This window comes from Plasmodium inui (assembly GCF_000524495.1).
Source record: "Plasmodium inui San Antonio 1 unplaced genomic scaffold supercont1.8, whole genome shotgun sequence".
Lineage (NCBI taxonomy): Eukaryota > Apicomplexa > Aconoidasida > Haemosporida > Plasmodiidae > Plasmodium > Plasmodium inui.
This window is the reverse complement of record NW_008481842.1, coordinates 651,872-672,789: the sequence shown is the minus strand read 5'-3', so window position 1 is coordinate 672,789 and position 20,918 is coordinate 651,872. Positions and strand designations below refer to the sequence as shown.

At 44.0% G+C, this 20,918-nt stretch overlaps 3 protein-coding genes across 3 annotated transcripts; 1 reads left to right on the top strand and 2 right to left on the bottom strand.

Moving 5' to 3' along the window:
- Positions 1 to 70: 70 nt before the first annotated feature.
- Positions 71 to 579, top strand: C922_02408 (hypothetical protein; the record flags this gene model as incomplete). Its single annotated transcript, XM_008818007.1, has 2 exons — positions 71 to 231; positions 405 to 579. The coding sequence occupies 2 exons, from the start codon at positions 71 to 73 to the stop codon at positions 577 to 579; spliced, it is 336 nt and encodes a 111-aa protein (XP_008816229.1).
- An 876-nt stretch (positions 580 to 1,455) lies between these two features.
- Positions 1,456 to 9,000, bottom strand: C922_02407 (hypothetical protein; the record flags this gene model as incomplete). Its single annotated transcript, XM_008818006.1, has 1 exon — positions 1,456 to 9,000. One exon carries the CDS (start codon positions 8,998 to 9,000, stop codon positions 1,456 to 1,458), a length of 7,545 nt encoding a protein of 2,514 aa, XP_008816228.1.
- Positions 9,001 to 10,337: 1,337 nt separating this feature from the next.
- Positions 10,338 to 19,520, bottom strand: C922_02406 (hypothetical protein; the record flags this gene model as incomplete). Its single annotated transcript, XM_008818005.1, has 1 exon — positions 10,338 to 19,520. The coding sequence occupies one exon, from the start codon at positions 19,518 to 19,520 to the stop codon at positions 10,338 to 10,340; it is 9,183 nt and encodes a 3,060-aa protein (XP_008816227.1).
- Between the last annotated feature and the right edge of the window lie 1,398 nt (positions 19,521 to 20,918).

The window sequence follows — 20,918 nt, the reverse complement described above, 5'->3', positions numbered from 1 at the left end:
ATGCTTATCCATAGAAGGAAACTTAACGGAGCGGAAAAAAGAAACAAGTAGAACCGAAGCGACCGACAAGATGGGGTTCCACATCCAGGGCTACATTGCCATGATGGGTAGGGGCATAAACCCCAAAACATGGAAGAAAATGTGGGTCAACTACAAGAACAAGCAAATCATAGATGTGTATAATGGAGTCGCGCACTTTACCAATAATCAAATAGCGCAGGTTGCGAGGGTGTAAGTAGTCAAACGAACTGTAAAAGGACCAACTTGACGAAGCCACCTGCTTATGTGACTTTGTTGCATTATGTGCTTGGGAAGACACTCCCACCCCATGTGTTCCCGTATGCGGAGAAGTGTAATATGGCTTTGACATGTCTCTCTCTGCCTTCTTCCCTCCTCCAACACAGGTACCAGTACAGATACTGGTGGTGGGCCAACCCCTTTGGCATGGGACTCATTTTCTACTTAGGGTACAAGGCATGGTATATGGTGTACATGAACCATAAGCAGAGGAAGGTGGCGCAGGTGGTTGCGTCGGCGTATGGCCAAGGTGGACAGTGGCTCAACCCCGTCCCGAAATGAGGCTAAGGTGATTTCTTCTCGATATGACGATAATACCGGTCCCCCTCAGGGCGGCCGCGTCGTTCCCCCCTTTTGTTGTTTTCCCCTGGGCGGATGACCATAAGTATGGCCACGTATAAGCAGACACATATACATATAAATGTGTGCCTGTGTGCACGTTTTGCTTGTTCGCACCATGCGCCTCCTTTTTTTCGTCGTTAAACTAATTCAATTTAACGGGTAGCTCCCCCTTGTGCGGAACACATAAACATATTTGCTTATTACAAAAAAAGAAATTTTTTTTTTCACGTGAATGTAACAAAGGTGGATATGACCAAATGGTGGCAATGCCATGCGTACTGTCGGCAGCTGCAGAAAAAAAAAAGTTTTGGACCACTGGGTGTTTGAAGTGCCAGGAGCGCACTGTGGGGATCCAGAAAAGAACAAAGAGAAATAATTATCAAAGGTGGAAAGAATATACACAAAAAAAACAAAAAAGAAGAGGGGGGCACATAGGCAACAAAACGGCCGCAGTATCCCTGAAATGTGAAGTGGGCCCCCCAAATGGACAACAATTTTTCACACCAAGGGTGGATTAACCCCATTGGTTCAACAACAAAAATTGGGAAGTGAAGTGGATGACGTGTACCAAGACGCGTTCCTCGGATGTGTCTCTATTTAAATAGTTACATGAGTTCGTTCGGGGTCTGCGGGACGAAATGCGGCACGAATTGCGTGATGAACGGGTCATCCAACAAAGTAGTGAACTGCACCGGATGGTTGTAATGAGCCATTTAATCTCTAAGGATTTATGTGTGTGGTTACTTTTCCGTCCTGCTCATTCTCCCGGGGGTAATTGCAAATTTCTATCCATCATGATTATGAGCGTCTCGCCGATCAAAACACCACGGAAGGTTTCTTTAGACCCCTGCCACTGCCCCCATCCATGGCATTAGGGATGGCTAAATTAGCATGTCCGGTTTGCCCGATGAGCTGGTCCCTATTCAGATTGCTCTGATTTGCATTATCCATTGCAAGGTGATAACTGGGAGGGGCATAATTACAGAGGGTGTTCACTGAGCTGGCATTGGCCTCCCTGTTTCTGCCAACTATGTACGCCTTACCATTGATGTCGTAGAAAATATCCCCATCGTAAGGCCGGTTACTAATTAACAGTTCATTCCTCCTAACGTTGGAAGAATTGTAATTTAACCCATTTGAAATATTTCCATAGTTAATCGGAACTTGGAACGCTTTGCGAAAGTTTGGATGCATCATCTGCTGAGGGGGTAGCTGGTTCGCCTGAGCATGCACAGCTGAGGGAATGTCACTTCTCGTTACATGAACGGGGTCACCAATTTTGTTTCCAATCCCAGCGTTAAATAAATTGTCGTGCATATTTATGTTTCCCAAATTGGGCATAGTCACCGCCCTGTTCACGTAGTGGATTCCGTTGAAGTTCTTATTGTCTGGGGCTACACTGGGATAGTGTAAGAATTGCCTATTTGTAGGGTCAGACACGGAAGAATATTGCTTGCTCATGAGGACGGCATTATTGGGGGGTCCATAGAACGTGTTATTATTCCTCATATTGGAACTATCGCTCGGGTTCACCATCTTCACACCCTGACTCGCGCTAACATTGGGATAGCAATACATGCCATTGTTAAATTTTATTTTTTCATTCTGTCGATAGACTCCGCTTCTGCTTTGGGCTTCATTGATGGTGGAAAAATTTCCCTCTTCACCATTGGGAGGTGGATCGTTAAGGGGTTCAGTACCTACCTTGATGTTCGTAGCATCCACATTTGTGTGGTCACTAGGAAGGGATGAACTGGCAGAACCATACTGGCCCCCCTTGAAGAGGCTAATATTGCTCATATGGCCGCTACTCCTTTCATGGGACTCCCCCTTTTTGTAATTTCCTAAACGGTTAGCTGCGTGGGAGTCTCCCCCTAATGTCGATTTCATAGCATCTACTGCACCAATGCTACAACATTGAGGGGGGTCAGCATCCACCCTCATTATTCCATTCTTAAAACTATTTCTCTCGCTCAACGCTTCGGACGAGTTTTCCACTTTTCCATTTGCTTCCTCATAGGAGTGATGACTCCCCTTGGCAAAATTACCACCAGATAGATAATAATTTAACTCGCTCTTCATGTACTCATTGGCCTTTTTCAGCCCCACCACTCCGCTAACCGTTTTTCTTATCATAATTTGGTGGCCATTATTTCCGGTTGGAAAATTGGGGTGGGGATTTTCCATATGGATTGGTCTCTCCACAGCATTTGTGCTTCCCACCATATTGAACTGGAGCGGGCTTATCATTGGGGTTAATTTCGACTTGTCCATCTGTTCAGTTACATTTCCTTGTGTACATTCTCCTGTTTTGGGTTCCTTCGTACCACTCATCAGTGGAGAAGCCCTTCGCGGAGAAAGCACCTCGTTATCTTTTCCTATGTCGACGTTTGGAGGGTATTCATTCGTTTTGCTGGGGAAGCCTCCCTTGGTTATTTCTTCCTTTTCACTATTGCATAAAATCGTCTCTCTTTCAGGAGGGCAGCTCATTCCTTCGTTACGCACCCAGTTGTGTGCCACACTATTTTGCTTTTCCTGGATGGTTGGTTTCTTTTCCATCTCACTAGGTTTCTCATTCCTGTTGCCATATCGTTGAGGGGGGTTAACCTCTTCTTCTCTACAGTTGTCAATACAGAGGGATGCATTACTACAATGTGAATGTCTTCTTTCGCGTGTGCCTTCCTGGCTGCTTCGCGCGGTGGGGATGCTTTCTAGCTTTGAGTTCTTTCCACATAATTGATTAGCAGCAGGTTGTGCGCTTATGCCATCTGAGATGATGACATCTTCCCTGATGCCATCTTCCCTCACGTAAACATATTCGTCGCGTCTATTCCTCTCCCTCACGGACGACCCTTCAGGATCCCATTTAGAAGCGCCTCTACTCGTTTTCTTCTCCCTTTCGCCGCTATAGGAGCGATGTCTGTCCCCCTGTTCGGTATGGCCACTGTGCCAATCTCGGGACATCCTGCCCCAATGGTGACTCCCCCCATGATGATCGCCTACATTTGGATGGCTACTTTTAACCCTTTTGTTTTTCTCCTCATATTGAATGGAACTCTTCGACCTGGGCAATGCCGAGGGGGTGATCTTGTCGTAGATAGCATGACTGCCTGAACAGCCGGTGATGATTCCCTCAGATATGCTGCCACTCCTTTGGGAACATTCCGAGACGCAATGAGAATGACACGATTTGTAGTTGCCTTTATGCTTTCTTCCTTCTTTATATTTATTAGCATCCCCATTTTGGTGCTTTTTTTTATCTTCCATTCTTGATGATCCATTATGGGGGGTTACTTCCTCCCCCTCCTCGTAATAGCGCTTTCCGTTTGAATGGGTGTGCCTACTCCCGCGTCTATAGTCATAGTCGCGTCGCTGATCTATGTGCTCATCGATCGAGTGCTCAGAGTTGTTCCCTCTTTTGCCGCACTTGTCCCTTCTGGATGGAGTTCTTCCCCCACCTAAAGACATACTTCTACCTGCCTCATCACCCCTACGCACGAGTTCCTTTTGCGCATCCGAAATGAAGCTCATGTTATCATCACGCTCGTCCCTACTATGGGATTTATGTTTTGAGAAATCACATGTACCTTGCGTGAATCTGCTTTCATTACGCGACTTGCCATTTCTTTTTCGGAAAATATCTCCACTACTTTCCTTAAGCATGGAGTAGGGGCCATATGGGAAGCCCGTTTTGTCCATTGAGGAATTTTCTCTGGATATCTTTTCCCAATTGAAGATATTTCCCGCGGATGAGGTGCTCACTTCTGTGTCTCTCTTCATGCAGGAGTTACCCCTTTCCTTGCTTCCACATTTTGCTTCATCTAGATTTACACCATGATCACTTGTGCTCATGTCCAATTCGTCATCGTGAGGACAGTTTAATTTGTCCAATATGGCGAACTGATCTGCGGATGGCTCTTCCGAGTTGCCGTTCCCACTATTTTTTCTGCCCTTCCTCAGCGAGTTCCTCATTCTACGGCTTGACTTTCTTTCGTATTCATCTTCATCGTGGTAATTATGTGACCTTTGGTGGGTTCGACATTTCTCATTCGATAAGGTGTTCTGACGACTCTGGTGTGTGCCTCCATTGTGTAGTTTTCTTCCATCTACCATTCGATCGCTGGACTTTTCACCCCTTCCCTTCCTACAAACCGGTTCGCAGATGTGATAAACGTCACTCTCTGCATCCTTCGACTGAATATTTCGAATTATTGCTTCATCCCTATCGCTACAACACAATGGGTTATCTTCCCCGCAGTGGAAACTCTCTTCTACGCTAACCTGTTTGTCGTGCGTACCACCACTCTTATCACTGTGCACATCGCTATTTATGACGGTTGGCTTCTTCGACGTCATGGCGCTTCCACTGAGGTGCGACATGTACACGCAGCTATTAGGTGTAGTACCGACGGGAAAATGCCGCCTTCCGTTTTTTGTCGAACCGCCACGTATAGAAGACGACATATTATTGTTACTATCATGATAAAGGCTCCGTTCCGCGATTTCTTTGGTGTCTCCATAGGGATGCCTCCCCTGTGAGGAATGCACAACTGTTCTGCGATCGCTGCTACGGCTTCTTCCTCCAACGCTTCCACCTTCGGTGCCTGCATTTTCTCTCTCTTTGGATACCACCCCCGAATTGTAAAGAACCCTTTCTATGTTGTTCATCCCATTATAATCGCAAAAATTGGAAGATGAGGCGTTTCCCCATCTGGTGCTGCTTCTCCCTTTATCGTATCTTTCATCCTCATGGTGTGCCCCTTTGTTGTGACGACTTTCACCCGATCTGGTAATTCTTTCCCTTGAATGGCCCCATTTTAACATTTCGCTTCTGCTCCTTGAAGGAGAACACCTTTTGTGTGCAAAAATGTCACCCGATAAAGCACTCCTCATTTTTTCACTTCTTCCTTGCAAGCGGTTAGTGCAAAACAACTGCGGCGATTGGGGATTTTCAAAATTGCCTCTAGAACTGTGATGCGGATGGGAGTCGCTTTCTATATAGTGTTCGTTTTGTTTCTCCGTTTTGTCCCCTCGCGCATCCTTCTTACGATTTGACGCCAATTGGAGGTCACTTGGGTGACGCATTTTGCTGTTAATGCTATAGTTTGTATGTTCTTCAAAATCAGGATTGGTTAAAATTGCCTCATCTACCCTTCCTCCCATTTTTTGCCGACAAGAAGTATTCCCTGTTTGGCTTGCCCTCACTTGGATTCTGCCTTCTCCCAATTGACCAACAACACATTGTTGCCTTTCGTTTTTCTGCGCGTCTTTTTTCGTGCTTGTAATTTTTTCACCTGATGGGGCATATGGCTGTTCTGTACGGTGCCATAAGCAGTTTTCTCGGTCATCCACTTGCTTGTGTTCCCAAACTGCACAATCTCGAGCTCCACTTTCTGTACCTTCCACAAATTTGTGGAGATGACTGGAGTAGTCCCCACTATGCGATTTATATCTGTCAAGTGTGTGAATCGTCCCCGAGTTGTAATTTCCTTCTCCCTCTATGCAGAGGGGATTACCCTTCGAATACATATTCAATTTTTTGCTCCTTTCCTTTCCTTTCGAGTATAGGCGTTCTTCATTGTTATAAAGGCTGCCACTATCGCTAATCTCAACTTCGTTTGGTGGAATCGCAGTTGTGTGTACCCCCTTTCGTGATGAACCTGTCCAAGGGCAACTTCTACATGCCTCGTCAGGGGGATGAAATTCCTCCCTTTTTTTGTGACGCAGACTATTTGACAACGCTGTAGCAACACTTCTGCTTCTCCCCTGTTTGTCTTTTATTTCTAACACTGCATTTGTATTACCAAATGGGTTAACCTTTGCGTGACTCCCTTTATTTCCTCCCACCCCGCTGTAGCAATCATTGTGCGCTTTCTCTTCGCAGATGCAGGACCAACCGCTACATTTCTTGTTATCCCCGGGTTTGTAGTATTTCACCATCTTGTATTTACCCATTGCATTTTCGTGAGTACCTATTTTGTTTGACAACTCGAAGGTACTCGTAATGTGGTGTCCCCCCCTAAATTTCTCACCATCTTTAATTGGATGTCTTCCCCTTGGGTGTTCCTCCTTCGTCCCGTCTACACCACTGTCTGACGGTATAGTAATCGTCCTCAAGTTTTTATATTTTTGTTGTCCCTCTAGGGGGTTATTACAAGCAAGGGACTTCTCTCCATTCCCTTTAGCACTTTTTTCTCCCTTTTTCCGCGCAATACTGTCTACTTTGTATCTTAGGGTGCCACTATTTGAGGTTCCCCAAGTTAACATTTTGCAGTTTTGCCGCGGTGCCTCCTTTCCACCATCGATTACCAACTTGTCATTATGCTGCGTTAATAAGAGAAGCTTCCCTTCGTTTTTCAGTTCGTGTGTTTTTTTTTCCACTCTGTATTTATGGCGTTCATTTTTGGATTCACCTGATTCGAAGCCCTCTCTTGATACAGCTGTTTCCGCTTCTTTATAATCTTCCAATTGAAGACACGAATTGGTGTGCTGTGTCTTCACCGCACGGGCATCCCTTATGCATCCATTTTTCTCTGTCTGTGTCCTAAGGTGAGATGAATTGTTCCCCATTCTTTTATGATGCTCTTTATTGTGAAGTCCTCTTTCATACTGGGCGTGATATTGTTCTGGAGCTTTACTCCACGTGTATGCACTCCTCCGTTTCGTTCCCTCTGCGTCCATCTGCAATTTTGTCCCTTTCTTTGTCGTGCTCCACCAAGAGTTGCTTCCCTCTTTGATGCCATGCATACAATGGATGTTTAAACCGCTTCTATGGCACTTCGTGGGGTTCCTGCAGCAGCTCTGTTGGCTCCCCCCAAAGGACGAATAAGTGCCAGTGAGGAGCTTATTATGCTTTGTCGTGTCCCACGTAGAAGTGGAATTGGAACACATTTTAGCGCTTTCCTTATCTTCTCCATCTTTCCCTCCATATTGAAGCCTAATTCTTTTATTCGCTCTGTTCATCACATTTAAGGTCGTTCCTCTTTCTCCTTTCGAAGTGAATAAAACGTGGGAGGGGGCATCACCGTTGATGCTGCCACCCAAATTGGTTGTTCTTTCCCCTTCCGAGCAATTGTTTCCCCTAGGGTTGTTCAAAGGTATAGACAGGTTAACTAGGAATTTTTTCTTTTTCTCCTTTTCTTGTAAGTCTCCCTCGTTATGTTTCACTAAGTGATCATGCTCGTTGGCTAGAGAGCTCCTTCCATGGTGCGTACGTTTCTTCACTGAGCCAGATTCAGTTTTGCTTCCCTCACTATCGCCATCTTCCCCGTCATCATCACCTACATTCTTTCTTCCCGATCCCTTTCTATTTATTCTGACTCTAATTTTCTGTCCTCCCTCTTCTGTGCTGTGATCGCGGCGTGTATGTGCGTGGGTCCCCTTCATGTGGTAGACACCCCCCCCCTTGTTCACATTCCCCGCGGCGCTTCCCCCACACCATGGATTATACGTTGCACACCTTTGGACTGGATTCATCTGTACGAAGGGTGTGTCATGCATATTGGGATCTCTAAATTGTTCATGCGTTAATTTTCCCAAATGGTGAGTGCAACCCAGAGTGCCTACCGAGGTACCTACTCCGTTTTTCACTCTTTGACTCCCCCACAAGGGGAGATTCCCTCCCATTACATCATTTTTTAGGGAGTAAAAATGTACCGGTTTAGGGTACCCAGACGAGGAGCGATTCGTATTGATACACGTGGGGTTAAATATTTCGTCAGGACTTTGACTCGAAATTTTTATAATGGCCCTTTTTCTCGGATCCCCGCTTCGATTGGCACGACTGTCATCCCACTTGTGATTATTCTTAAATCGAACAAAGGGCTTTAAATTTATTCCAATGAAATCGCTTCGACGTCGAGTCTTGTGGGGTGTCCTACGTCTATACGTCACGTTATTCGTCGGTTGTACATTTATATATTCATTTAAAACAAAGGCAGGTCTGGACTCAAGTGGCAATTTATGTGAGCTTCTTTTCTCATCGTGTGATCCTTTTTTGTACATTTCTTCTATCTTCCCTATCAGCGATTTGATGAAGGATTTCTGTTCCTCTTTTTTCTTTCCCCCCTCCGAGTGTTGTAAATTCCTGTTTGGATTTTTTTTTATCTTTATTCTGATCGTATTCTTCTTACTTCCGCTGTAATAATTTGGAGTAAACAACCTCTCTTCGGTGCTGGACCCGTCGGATTCGCTTCCCCTATTTCTGTCCTCGTCCATTAACTCGTCACCTTCGCTTGATTTACATCTTCCCAATGACAAGGGACATTCCTGAAGTGGCTCCCCCCATGATCTCCTACCCGTTCGTTTCATATTTTGTCTGGTGTAGTTTTGTTCCTTCCATTGCGACACCCCTTTTTTCATTTCTAGCAATTCGTTGGATACGAGCAGTTTCTTTTTTATATTTTACTTGGCTTTGGCTCCACCCGTGGACAAATGACACACATTGCGTTGTAACAAGTGAATGGTAAAAAATTATGCTGCGTAATTTATGGCGGCATTCAGTGGAGGCCTTAGAGCCCCTTAAGTTAACGTGGAATCTGGTGTGCCCAGGGACAAATGAAAAAATTACACAAAGTGGAGGAAGTAACACCAGTGCAACCTCGCTAATTGGGCGAAAATACAAAAAAAAAAAAATTAAACGAATACAATTATCTCGCCATCATGTAAGACAAAAAAGCAGGACTTTCCATCCTTTCATTTGAAACAAAATGGTGAACATGAAACATCCACAAGGTGAATCTTTTAGACAAAACGAAACAAACAATGTAGGAGGCATTTTTTTATTTTTCCTCCCATTCGTGTACATACATTGTACCACTAAATGGTGATGCCCCCTTAGGAGTAAAACGATTTGTGGTCTTAGCTGCGCTTAGTGTAGCAGAAGGGTGAAAAAAAAAATAACAATAAATAAAAATAAAATAAAAATCTCCATTCGATTGGCAAAAATTTAACGAATCCGTTGCGGATGGGATAAGACAACACGTAAATAGGAGCTCCTTATTAGTTTAACCGTTCATCCGATTGATTTATTTTATTTTTTCTTTTCAGGTAAATTTCCACTCCGCGACATGTGTATTTTTTTTCAAAGAATGCACCATGAGGTGAACACCTGCTCAGTGCATAGATAGGCCAAGAAGTCTCCCACCCCACGCGGGAGAATTGTTACTCTATTTGGACGCACCAAAGATGTACACGTATATAAGCTCAAGTCTTAATTTTTTTATCGAAGGTGCAATTACACATCGGCATAAACGTTCAACATTCCACAACGTCATAGTTTTCAGAGAACAGGAAATGAGGACGCCCCTCCCCCCCGAGGTCAGCATTCCTCCCCACATAGCGGTACAGCATTTTTTTAGAAAAAAATGGTAGCCTCTCAATTGTTCGAAGCATAATTTTTTTTTTCTTACAGTTTATGGGAACAGGTTAATTGTTAATGAGACGAACGTGTGCACGAAAAGGAAAAAAAAAAAAAAAAAAAAAAAAAAAAAAAAAAAAATAAAAATTAATATTGAAATCGAGATAGTTAGAGAGAGAAAAAACAAAACGTCTGATTAAAATATAATGCCAACCAGTAACCGCTTCCATGCTAACGCTTTGCTTAATTGTGGGACACGAAAAGGGAAACTTCTGGCAAAGTTTATTTGCCCTGATCCACCGACAACTCTGTCATTATTAATTACTTCCATGTTCCCCTTCTAATTATCGTAAAAATACTCATCGTACTGCTTTTCCAAATAATCGGCATCGTGCCCCTTCCTTCCATGTGTCTCAGGGTTGACCCTATCTCTATGCTGCCCCTCGTAGTAACCATCATTCCTACGAGGGTAAGAATTGTGATGGGCATTTTTACAGCTGTGCTTCTTTCTGTTTTCTCTTTTTTCCCTGTGACAGCTATCAGGTTGTAAGTAGTCCAGTTGGTTTATCTCATTTGGGCAGTGGTGCCCTCTGTATGGGCCTTCCCCTGAAGCTTTCGCAATTGAAGCCGCGGAAGAATCTCTGCTCTTGCTTCCATCACATTCTATTATATGACGATTTCTTCCTAATTCACTCTGCATACTTTTGTAACCTTCCCTGTACATGTTAAAATGGGTGTCCTGGTTAGTTGTGTATCCGGGATACTCCCTTTTGCTACTTATGTTCATGTGTTTGTAACTTCGTCTGGATAGATTTTCCTCATCATTCTCGTCATAATTTGTGAATTTTTTCCTCTGGGCCGCATACATGAGTAGCTCTCCTTTGGCATCTTCTTGAAATGCCGCATTTGGGATTCCCACTGAGGATGTACTATAGCAGCTGCTACCACTGCGCCTGCTACTGTTTGGCACTTCTGATTTGTTGCTACATTGGGATGAGGGTGTATGTCTCGGATCCTCCCCCTGTGGATAATCCTCCCTTTTCTTAGATTTCAAATTGACCTTATATTTGGCATTAGTGGGACTTACGACTTTGCTACTCCCTGCGCTGCCGCTTGCAGTGCTCCCAGAGGATAGTCGCACCATAGAGAGGCTGCACTCCTGGGGAGGTCTCCCTGGGGCACTGCGCACGGAAGGAAGCGATTCGATGGAGGGAATTCTATATCGCCTTACCTTCACGGTAGTCTTTTTTTGTGGGTCCCACCTTTGACCCAACTCGTCTTTTTCATTCGATCCTTCCCCACCGCTATGCGCTTTGCCGTGCCTACGAGTGTGTGTCGTTTCCTCATTTATGTCATTCCCAGTGTTATATAACCTGGCTTTAGAATTCCTTCTCCCATGGGCGGCTCCACTGTTGCTCTCTCTGATGCCCATTTTATGAGCCTGCTTCGTCCTGCACTTGAATATAATTCCCTTGGAGTTTTTCTCATCATTCGAGTTGGTGCCCCTGGAGTAGCTGCGACGTCCATTGGGATAGTACCCACTGGGAAAGCACCCCCCGGGGACATTCTTCTTGGACACCTTGGCGAAAAACCCTGACGTGTTATTCAAATTGGATTCCTCATCTTCCGAAAGGAGGATGTTTGACTCTCCCAAGCTGACACCCGTTTTCCCCCCCATTTTGGGTAAGCCCCTCTTCACATTATAATCTTCCACAACGTAAGGAACGGTAGACACTCTAATGACTGCTCGTGGGACTTGTTTTTGTCGTTGCCTTTCCTTTTCATAGGATTGTAAAAACCCAGTTATGGGTTTCAAATTGACTTTGTGGAAATCGCTCACGGGGTTGCTCCTAATCTTAAGGGAGTTTTTGCTCCGAAAATAGTTCTTGTTCGTCACAGGAATGTATAAATATTCGTTTGGTTGGAACTTTGTAAAATATTTGCTCGTCCAATTGGTAGAGGACCTATGTTTGCACTCTCTCCTATTTTGATAGTATTTCTCTTTAATGTTTTCCTTACACCTTCCTATATTTTCCAGTATCTTCGACTTTTTCCCCCAATTCCACCACCCCAATTTGAAGCTATACCTATTAGTATCGTAGTTAATGCACGGGATGGTTTTTTCTCTCTGGCGATTAATAACCGTTTTGACTGAAATTTGTTCCACATTTTTGTCTCCTTTCGTTTCGGGCGTCGACTTATGCTTCACATTTATGAAGTTCCGCTGGTGCCTGTTCCGTCTGATCTGTTCTGCTTCGGCTTCTTCTTCTTCGCACCTTTCGGCTTGGCATCTGGCGAGAGGGCTTCCAGCAATCCTTTTCGTTTCATCCCAATTTCGTGAGACTACACATTGGTGGTTCAGGGTAGACGAATGGGGAATCATTTCTGGGTATCCAGCTTCACGTGGTGCGTAACAAAATGAGGTGTAACTGGATGGCGGATTTTCTAAGGGGAAAAATCCCCTGTTTACGTCTCGCCTACGGAATGAACCTTTTCTCTGCAAACCGTTACCTCGTGGAGGGTCCATTCTTACACTTACGTGAAAGTCCTTTGAATTTCCTAGTATGTTATTTTTCTCAATCTGATTACTTCGGGGTCTTCTTTCAGTTCTGGCATCCCCTAAATCTACCCCCCAAGCGGAGTGTTCCTTACCACCCTTATTCTCCTTTTTTTCTTCTTCCCTATGGATATTTTTCCCTTTTTTTTTTCCTCCCTTATCAGGTATGTTTTGCCCACTTCTGTGTCTTTCGCCGGTCGGTACGCTCTCCCCAGTCAGTGGGACTTTCACCCCGACTTGGAAGCGGCGTGTCGATTTGTCGCCACCTTCAGTGGATGGCAATATTGCCTCCCTTTTGCTTCTACCCCCGTTGGAGAAGCAGAAGGAATTCAATCTTAAATTTTCCGCTTCTTTAGTTGTGCACTCCTTCGCGGGATTCCTTTTTCGGGGGACTATATTTTGCCCCTCCAACGATCTGTCATAGGATAGTCCCAACTTGGTCCTTTTTCCCTTTATCTTCTGCTTAAAGGTATGACTACTGCGAGGGGAGGACCCCCGTACTTCGCTGATATCTCTGTACGCTACAGTTATATTTCTGGTGCTATTTTTATCTCTATTTATATCTCCATCTATATCTCTATTCTTATCTCTATTTATATCTCTATTTTTATCTGTTTCTTTGGAAAAGTCCCTGTCCCATTGGGGGAAATCCTCCCGTGCGCTGTTATCATTGAAGAGGGGAAAATACCCTATGTGCTGTTGGCACCCGTCCAACCGATTTCCGCTTAGCTTAGGCCAACCGTCGGCGGTATCCCCACAATTTTGGAAAGGTGCGTCGCACTTCTTCGCCTCTTCTAGCGTAAAGCATGTTCTGCCTTTACCTCCACCAGTGCCGCGGCCTCCCCCGTTATGATGGTCTCTAGGGGTGTCCTGCTCCTTTTTAGGGTGCAAGTAACCGCTTGGCGGTATGCGCTCACTTGGGCTTTTTTCAATCAGCGCCTCTTGACCCAACTTTGCCACACGAAGAGAAGGAACAACTCGCATCGGCTGTTCTGCGTCCACCGGTGAGGTGCTGTGTTTTTCCTTTTTCAAATTTACGTACAAGTCGGAAAATGCGATCGATTTTTTGCTTTCCTTATTGTAGTCATTTAAATTGAAAAAATTGTTGCAAACACGACCCTCTTGAAACGCGTCCAAATGTGCACAGTTATTTTTTTTTTCTTTTTTTTCCCCACCGCGGAGCGGATGCACATCACGGGTTTGGTGATCCTTTTGCGATTTCTTCTGAAAATGGTTTTCCACATTTTTATTGTTTCGCTTTTCTTCATGGCTATGTGCGTCTTTATTTTTCCTTTCGTCGAGATGGCTTCCACACCTTTGGTAAACCTCGTTGTCGTCTTTCCCCTCGTGTCCATTTTTGCGCCCTACCGTTCTGTTGCGAAGTTCTCCCCCTTTATTTTTTTTCCCGCTAAATTGACTTTTCCTCATGAGAAAATTACTAACCATTTTTTCCTCTACATGAGTTAACTTTTCAAATTCCTTTTCCATCCTCTTCAATTTGCTTATTTTTTTTTGCTCAAAATATTCCACCTTAAATATCGCACTTCTTACAATCGCGAGCAGTTGTTCATCCTTTTCGCCTCTTTCTATGGCCCTCAAAATGAAGGACATTAGTTTCTTCTTTTTTGAGGAATGTCTAGTTAATTTGTTTTCCTCATCCTGTATGGCACTTCTCAGCACTTTTTTTTTTCTCCTTATTTTTCGGATAACTGCGTGGCTATGTAGAGTTGTTTTTTCGCATGTATCTTCAGATGGATTGCTTTCGACCTTCATGAAGGAGTCCTCTGCCACAACATCTTCAACTTCGTCCCACATGGAACTGAAACTTCTCTGCGCAAATAGTTTGCCCCTATGTGAGTTTCCCAGATTGTCACTTTTGTGCATGTCTTCATCCATCACATGTCCAATTCTGTCCGCTTCTCCGCTTTCACTATTGCGTTTTCCCTCGTTATCCTCATTGCCGGGGGGAGGGTTCTCCCAGCTACCAGATTTTGAGGGGTAATTTCCCTGTGAGCTGGCCCCTCTTCCATTTTGTAACTCGTCTAAATTGTCAACAGGTAAGGCGCTCCTTTCTTCTTCCCCAAATGGTTCTTCCTCATATTCATTGTAAATGTCATTTGGGTCACACGTGATGACGTTTCCTCCGTGAGGAGGATCATCCCTGGGGACATTTTCTTCATCGTACTGTGCAGACGCATTAACATTTCTACCATTCTCACTGGATATGTTTTCTTGTGTTTCTGTACTGACGAGCAATGGGGGTTTCTCCCATTGGAAATATTCTCCCTCTCGGGTATAACTGTTTTCAATTTCTGCCTCGTCAAAATTGTCCTCATGGTCACTGTTGCCATAATTGTTCTCCTTGGGTTTGCAGGCCGGGAGGGAATTCTTATCGACGTAGACACTTCTAGCAGTATGGTGTGGAGAAGTACTCGTCTGGACACTACACCTTTCGGTGTGTTCCACCCCATTCGCACTTTCTTGTTCATTCCCCTCATGGATTCGGTCAACACTCCCCGCATCCCTTCCATCTGCACTCCCCACATCGTTTCCATCCGCGTTCTCCTCATGGTTTCCGTTTGCACTCCTCGCATCTCTTCCGGGGTGCATTCCTTTTCGCACCACTTCACTATCAGTTGTTTTATTCTTTTTTCTTAAAAATCCATCTTTGTAATTTTTTCCCATGTCTACACATTCTGAGTACTTATCAGTGGGACTCCTCCCGCAGTGTTGCTCAAACATTGTCTCTTCGACTCCCCATCCGTTCGAAATAATTTGACGCATAAGTACGCTCTGCTCATGCTTGCCATTCGGACTGCGGCCCAAAACTCTGTTATACTCTCGCAGGACTCCTTTTGCAAATTTTATCTTTTTCAGAAGCTCCAAATCGTTGTTATCGTTTACACATTTTTTCTGTAGAAAATTCATATGCGATTTTAGCAGCTTTTTAAAATTATTATGATAATTTTCAATGCTTTGGTCCAGTTCTTCTTCGCAGGAATCGCTGACATTTCTGAGTTGTCCTGTTGATGGCGAGCCTGAACTGGCCACCGTCACATTTTCATTATCTGCACAATCCCAACTATAGTTTTGTCGTTTTTTTCTCATCTTCGCCATTCTGTTAGATCCCTTTATTGTGTCCTTGTTTATCCCATTTGGTGATGCTGCCATGATTGTTTCTCCGTCTAATGTGCATCCACTCACTATATCATCGTCGATAGCTTGACTGCTGCAGTAGTGGTTACCTTTGCTCATCTCGTTTTTATTCTTTGATGAAAATGAGAATACGTTTTCGTTCGACGAACGCACGTGAATTTCTTCCTCCTCCTGCGCCTGCTTAATTGTGTTTCTTCCCCTATCATCACCCTTACGATATGAAACATGCGTAAGTGCGCCAGTTGCAGCCATCCTGGATGCCCCCCCACATTGCCATTCTCCAGGGCACATAGAAATGTGTTCACCATTGCAATTAGCGCGCTCTTCGAAAAGCAAATCTTCCTCGATTTTTCGCCTATTTTCTTCCATGTTGATTTGTTTTTTTATGCTACCTCCATTTTGACCTAACCAATGGTTATTCGAATGGAGAGCGTTTAATTCGTTTGCATCCGAAGCCAAATTGGAATCCCTTCTTTTGGTAGGGGAAAAGATACGTTCTAGGCTCTTCTTATCCATTTTGCAACCATTTAAGTGGACAGGGTGTTCCACACAATTTCGTGTTTTTTTTTCTTTTCCTTTGTCAGGTAATTTATTAGTTGTGCTAGTTGTCTTATCGAAGATATGCTTACTACTAAGTCCTTCTGCGGGGAACTTGTCACACTTAGATTTAATATCAACTTCTTCTGTATCAAGAGAAGACTGATGTATCAGGGTGTCCAGAGGATCACTTATGGGGTCAGCTTTTGAGAAGGTCTCATCGGAGTTATCAAATTTATTCGTCTCTTTTCCCGCCGACATGGGCAAAGTTAGACTGTTATTGGACTTTTCCACTTTTTTATGCCCATCGATGCTGTTCCCAGACTTTCCAGACTTGTTCCCTTTTCTAGAGCAGCTGAGATTATTCTTCCCACTTGTTAGCTTCCATTTGGCAAATTCTTGTAAGGCTAATTTTCTGAATCCTCTTTTTACCTGCATCTCTACACATGTATCGTCCTTCTTCGTTTTTTTCTGCTTCCCTGCTTGTCGACCCGTTTGAGGTTCTCCATTTTTTTGCACCACTTCGATTGTTGCGTTCGGGTGGTCCCTTCTCTCCAGCTCCCGGTACTGTCCCAGATCATTCCGCTTCTCCTGCCTCTTCTCCTGTCTCTTCACCTGCTTCTTCCACCGCTGCTTCTCCAACCCTGGTCTGCCCTCGCCACCGCGCGTGTCCTCCCTGAGACACTGATCCACTTGCTCGAATAAGCTCCTCGCTCGGTTGTCGATCTTTTTCCTGCCCTTCTTAATATCCGAATTTAAGGTGGAAATGCTTTTCAGGAAATCTCTATTCTGTTCCATGTTGTGTAGAACGGATTCGAGCTGCTTCTCGTTTTCCTCGCACGAGCTAGCTGACCCATTCGAGTAAGGCATGCCAAGTATGTCACAGGGCAGGAATTTCTTTTCCTTCCCCTTATGACTGACAATGGGCCTATCGCATAGGTTATCCACCTCCATGGTATTGCTGAACGGATCCATACATGATGAATGGATCTTTTTTGGGTTCATTCCATTCGTAGGCACAAAATTCTGCATAGGGGTTCTCGGTCTAGTGAAAAGACCATGGTTAAGCTCGTCCACTTGGCGGGAATGAAGTAAATCCTCGTCATTCCGTAAAAAAAGTTTTACCCTACATTTTGAAGGGTCATCGTTTGCGCAGTGTGTGTACGTCCCGCTAGATTGATATTTGACGTGGATACATTTTCTGTACGAATTAGAGTCTACCAAAATTGTCTGTTCCTTTTTCGTACAAGAATTCTGTAGCATATTGTTCTTTTTCCCCCTCACGTGTTTATAACAGTGTTGCTTGCATTTTCCCAAATTGGCATTCCCACTTGAGTAGTCAGTTTCCATTCTAGAGTGATCCCCATTTCCGACCAGATTTGTTCTCCCTCTTTTGTACAAACTTAATTTGAAGTGGATGTTATCCGGATTATGCTTTCCTTTTTTTATTTCCCTTACATTTTTTACACTCCTTAAATGATTGTCCTCCCCTTTCGCGTTCTCCTTCATCTGTGTACTTCTTGGGGAAGTTTCGCTATCTTCGTATTTGCCCCCATGTTGTCTTTCTCTTTCAGCCTCCCTGTAATGTCGTCTTATCCTCCATTCCTTGTCAGAAAAGAAAAAATTTTCCTTTTCTAAACAACAGGAATTGTCTGTTTCTACTTCGATTTGTTCACCCGATTCGAAGGTGCTGCTCCTACAGATGTTTAAAACGTTGTTGATTCTGTTTTCAGTCCATGCGTCGTGGGACCTTCTTTTCGCTCCAAGAATTACAGAAGATTCTAATATGGTAAGATAATTCCTCAAGTTAGCGATCCTCCGGTTAATTTCTCCACCCCGTCTCTCCAATTTTGCGTAATAATTCAATAGACTTTTAACTACGTAAATATTTTCATCCACTTTGTGAAATCCACTTTTTAGATACTCCAGTTTTTCATTTGATTGTACAAAACATTCGGACCGGTTCAGACGTTTTAAGTAGGCATAAATAAATTCGCTAGCTGTTCTGTACTTCTTGAAATTGGTGGAAATGTATATAAAGTTTAGCTCAAAGGGGAGGGAATTCACCCCCGTGACGCTTCGTCTTAAAGGAGGCAATTTGTACAAACTGAACAAATACTTAATTATTAGTGAGTGTCCCTTTTCGCAAGTTACATTTGGGGCTCTTCGGCGATTCGCGTCTTCTCTCCTTTTTAGGAAGAGCTCGCAGAAGTGGGAAAGGAAGGCTCGTTCCGAGGAGTCCGCCCTTTTCAGGTTGTTAACTACCATGATGGTTACCGAGCAGGTGGAAACGGGCGAGTTGCGACAAATGGACGATTTGTTGCTTACGCCAGAATCGATCCCCCCATCAGAATAGCTTCTCACACCCAACACGTCTGGACCCCTCCCCTGTGCCGTCTCCGCGTGGAACTCAACAACCTCGTAGGTCACCTCATTGCAGAAGCCCCCCACGGATTTTCCCCTCCCGCTTCTGCATAGCATTTTAAAGATATGCCGTATATTCTTTCCAGTTAGATACACCTTTCTCACAGCAGTGGGGTCCCACTCTCCTGTACTTCTCCGCTTCGTGTGCCTCCTTCCGTATTTTTCGCTTTTGTTTCCTTTTACAAAACTGTCAACATCGAAGAGGACATCCGAGTTAACCAGTCGATTATCTTCCCACTCGGTGCACATCCCACAGGGATCATTTGTCTCCCTTTTTTCTAAGTTCCCTCCATGGTAACGTTCTTTTTTCTGTACATATTGATTCCTTTCAGCTTCTAGGGGGTACCCACTGGAGGGGCTACCATCCTTGTGAGCCCTCCTTCTGCTTCTAATCCAGTCGTAGTTTCCCGTCTCACATCCCAAACAATTGCCAATGTCGATCATGTTTCTCTGAGGAAGGACATACCTCTTCAATTTATCTTTCACCCTATTTCTCACAATTTCGAAATGGCTAAACGTGATAAGGAGCTTACAGTTGGACCGATTGCCATGTACCAAATCGTTAATGAGGTAAAAAAGAATCCCAGAGGAAGTGTTTCCATCCCCTACAGTTAACATCGTTCCGTCCTTCTCCTCATTATTTAAAACAATGAATAAGTTACTCACTCCATCTGTTAATTTCTTTATCCTCTTTTTAAGTATATCATTATAAATCTTCAAATTGGACATTTTCTCTCCATACATTTTGGTCAGAATTAGTTCACTTTTTAAAAATTTCTTCTCTTCATGTCGGTCATTGTCTAATCTGGACGCAGGTAAAAGACGCCCATAGCACTTAACGGTATTCATGGCACATGGTTTATCTTTCGCTCGTGAAAAATTTGTTTATGCTAGCGGTACTGCAATTTTCCCTATATTTCGTGTGCATGTGAACATCTCTTCATACAATGAAGTACGCGGGTTAGTTGTTCCTCCTTTTTCTCAGTTCCAGGAAGGGTTGCAGCGGGCCCATGAACGGGGAAAGGGGCATCGTACATAAAGGAAGTAGAAGAAAGAAATTGTGCAAAAGAGGGAGTAAAAGATGGGACAGAACAGGACAAACTTAACAAGCTAGCACATGTAACTCGCAGAGCTGCGAAGTTTTATGTGCTCAACAAAGGTTCTTCACCCTCCGCCACTTCCTATTGGCAGCGAAGCGGTACAGAGGAAGTATCCCAAGACAACTAATTTTAAACAAAGTCAGTTGCGGCAAAAGCGTTTTATGAACGTAAAGCAAAAACAAGAGAAAAACGCTTTAGTTTTTCTTCCTAAAGTGCTGTTTAGCACGGGTGAAAAGTGTGTTTTATTAGCGTTTTTTTTTTTTTTTTTCCAGCGATTCGCCTTTCTTTTTCCAACATTTCGTCTTTTTTTTTCTAACGTTTCGCATTTTTTTCCAACGTTGCGCCTTTTTTTTCCAACGTTTTGCCCTTTTCCTTCCTATCCGATCGAATCACGTTTCTCCTTCATCATCCTGACTCAGTTGTTGTCCTTATGGCCTTCTCGAAAGCAACATACATTTTGGAGATGAATTTTTCAACTAATTTTGGCTCGTTTTTCTTTTACGACCACTTCGCGGTCTATACACACAGGAAAATACCCACCCGGTTGGGTCTTACGCAAATGCGCAAATCCTCGAAAAAAACGCTTCTTGGTTTCCCGTTTTTGGAGCTTATACATTTTCATCCCTAATTGTCTAAGCGGCAATATATTCGCCCACGCATACGATGCTTATGTATGCCACGTTTTTTACTACCTCCACAAATGCGCTCTCAAATTGTCAACCACAGGTAGCTGAAAAGGTGCACAGGGAGAACAGGCAGAATGACCCCAACAGAAGATGAAACAAAAATTTCGAGGCACACACAAACTGTCCTCACATAGCAAATGCGGGGGAAACGGCTGGGTAGCTGCAGCAGCATGTGAATTTGTCTGTACTAGTTTGGCCATAAGGAGGCGTTTAGCAAAGAAAAAAAAAAAGGAGGAATGCCATTATTCGGGAAATGAGGAGTCGAAAAAAAAGTTACATTTGGGGGAAATCCTTTGGGGCGTAACAAACGTTAAGAAGGTATAATATCAAAATGAAATAAATGAGTAGTGCCTCCTCGCTAGGATCGGCCTACTTTGCCATTTGTGTAAATGAATGACTGCCCCCCTTTTGTTCATTTCTTTGGCCCTTCAATAACTCCCTTGTAATTATTTGTAAATTTG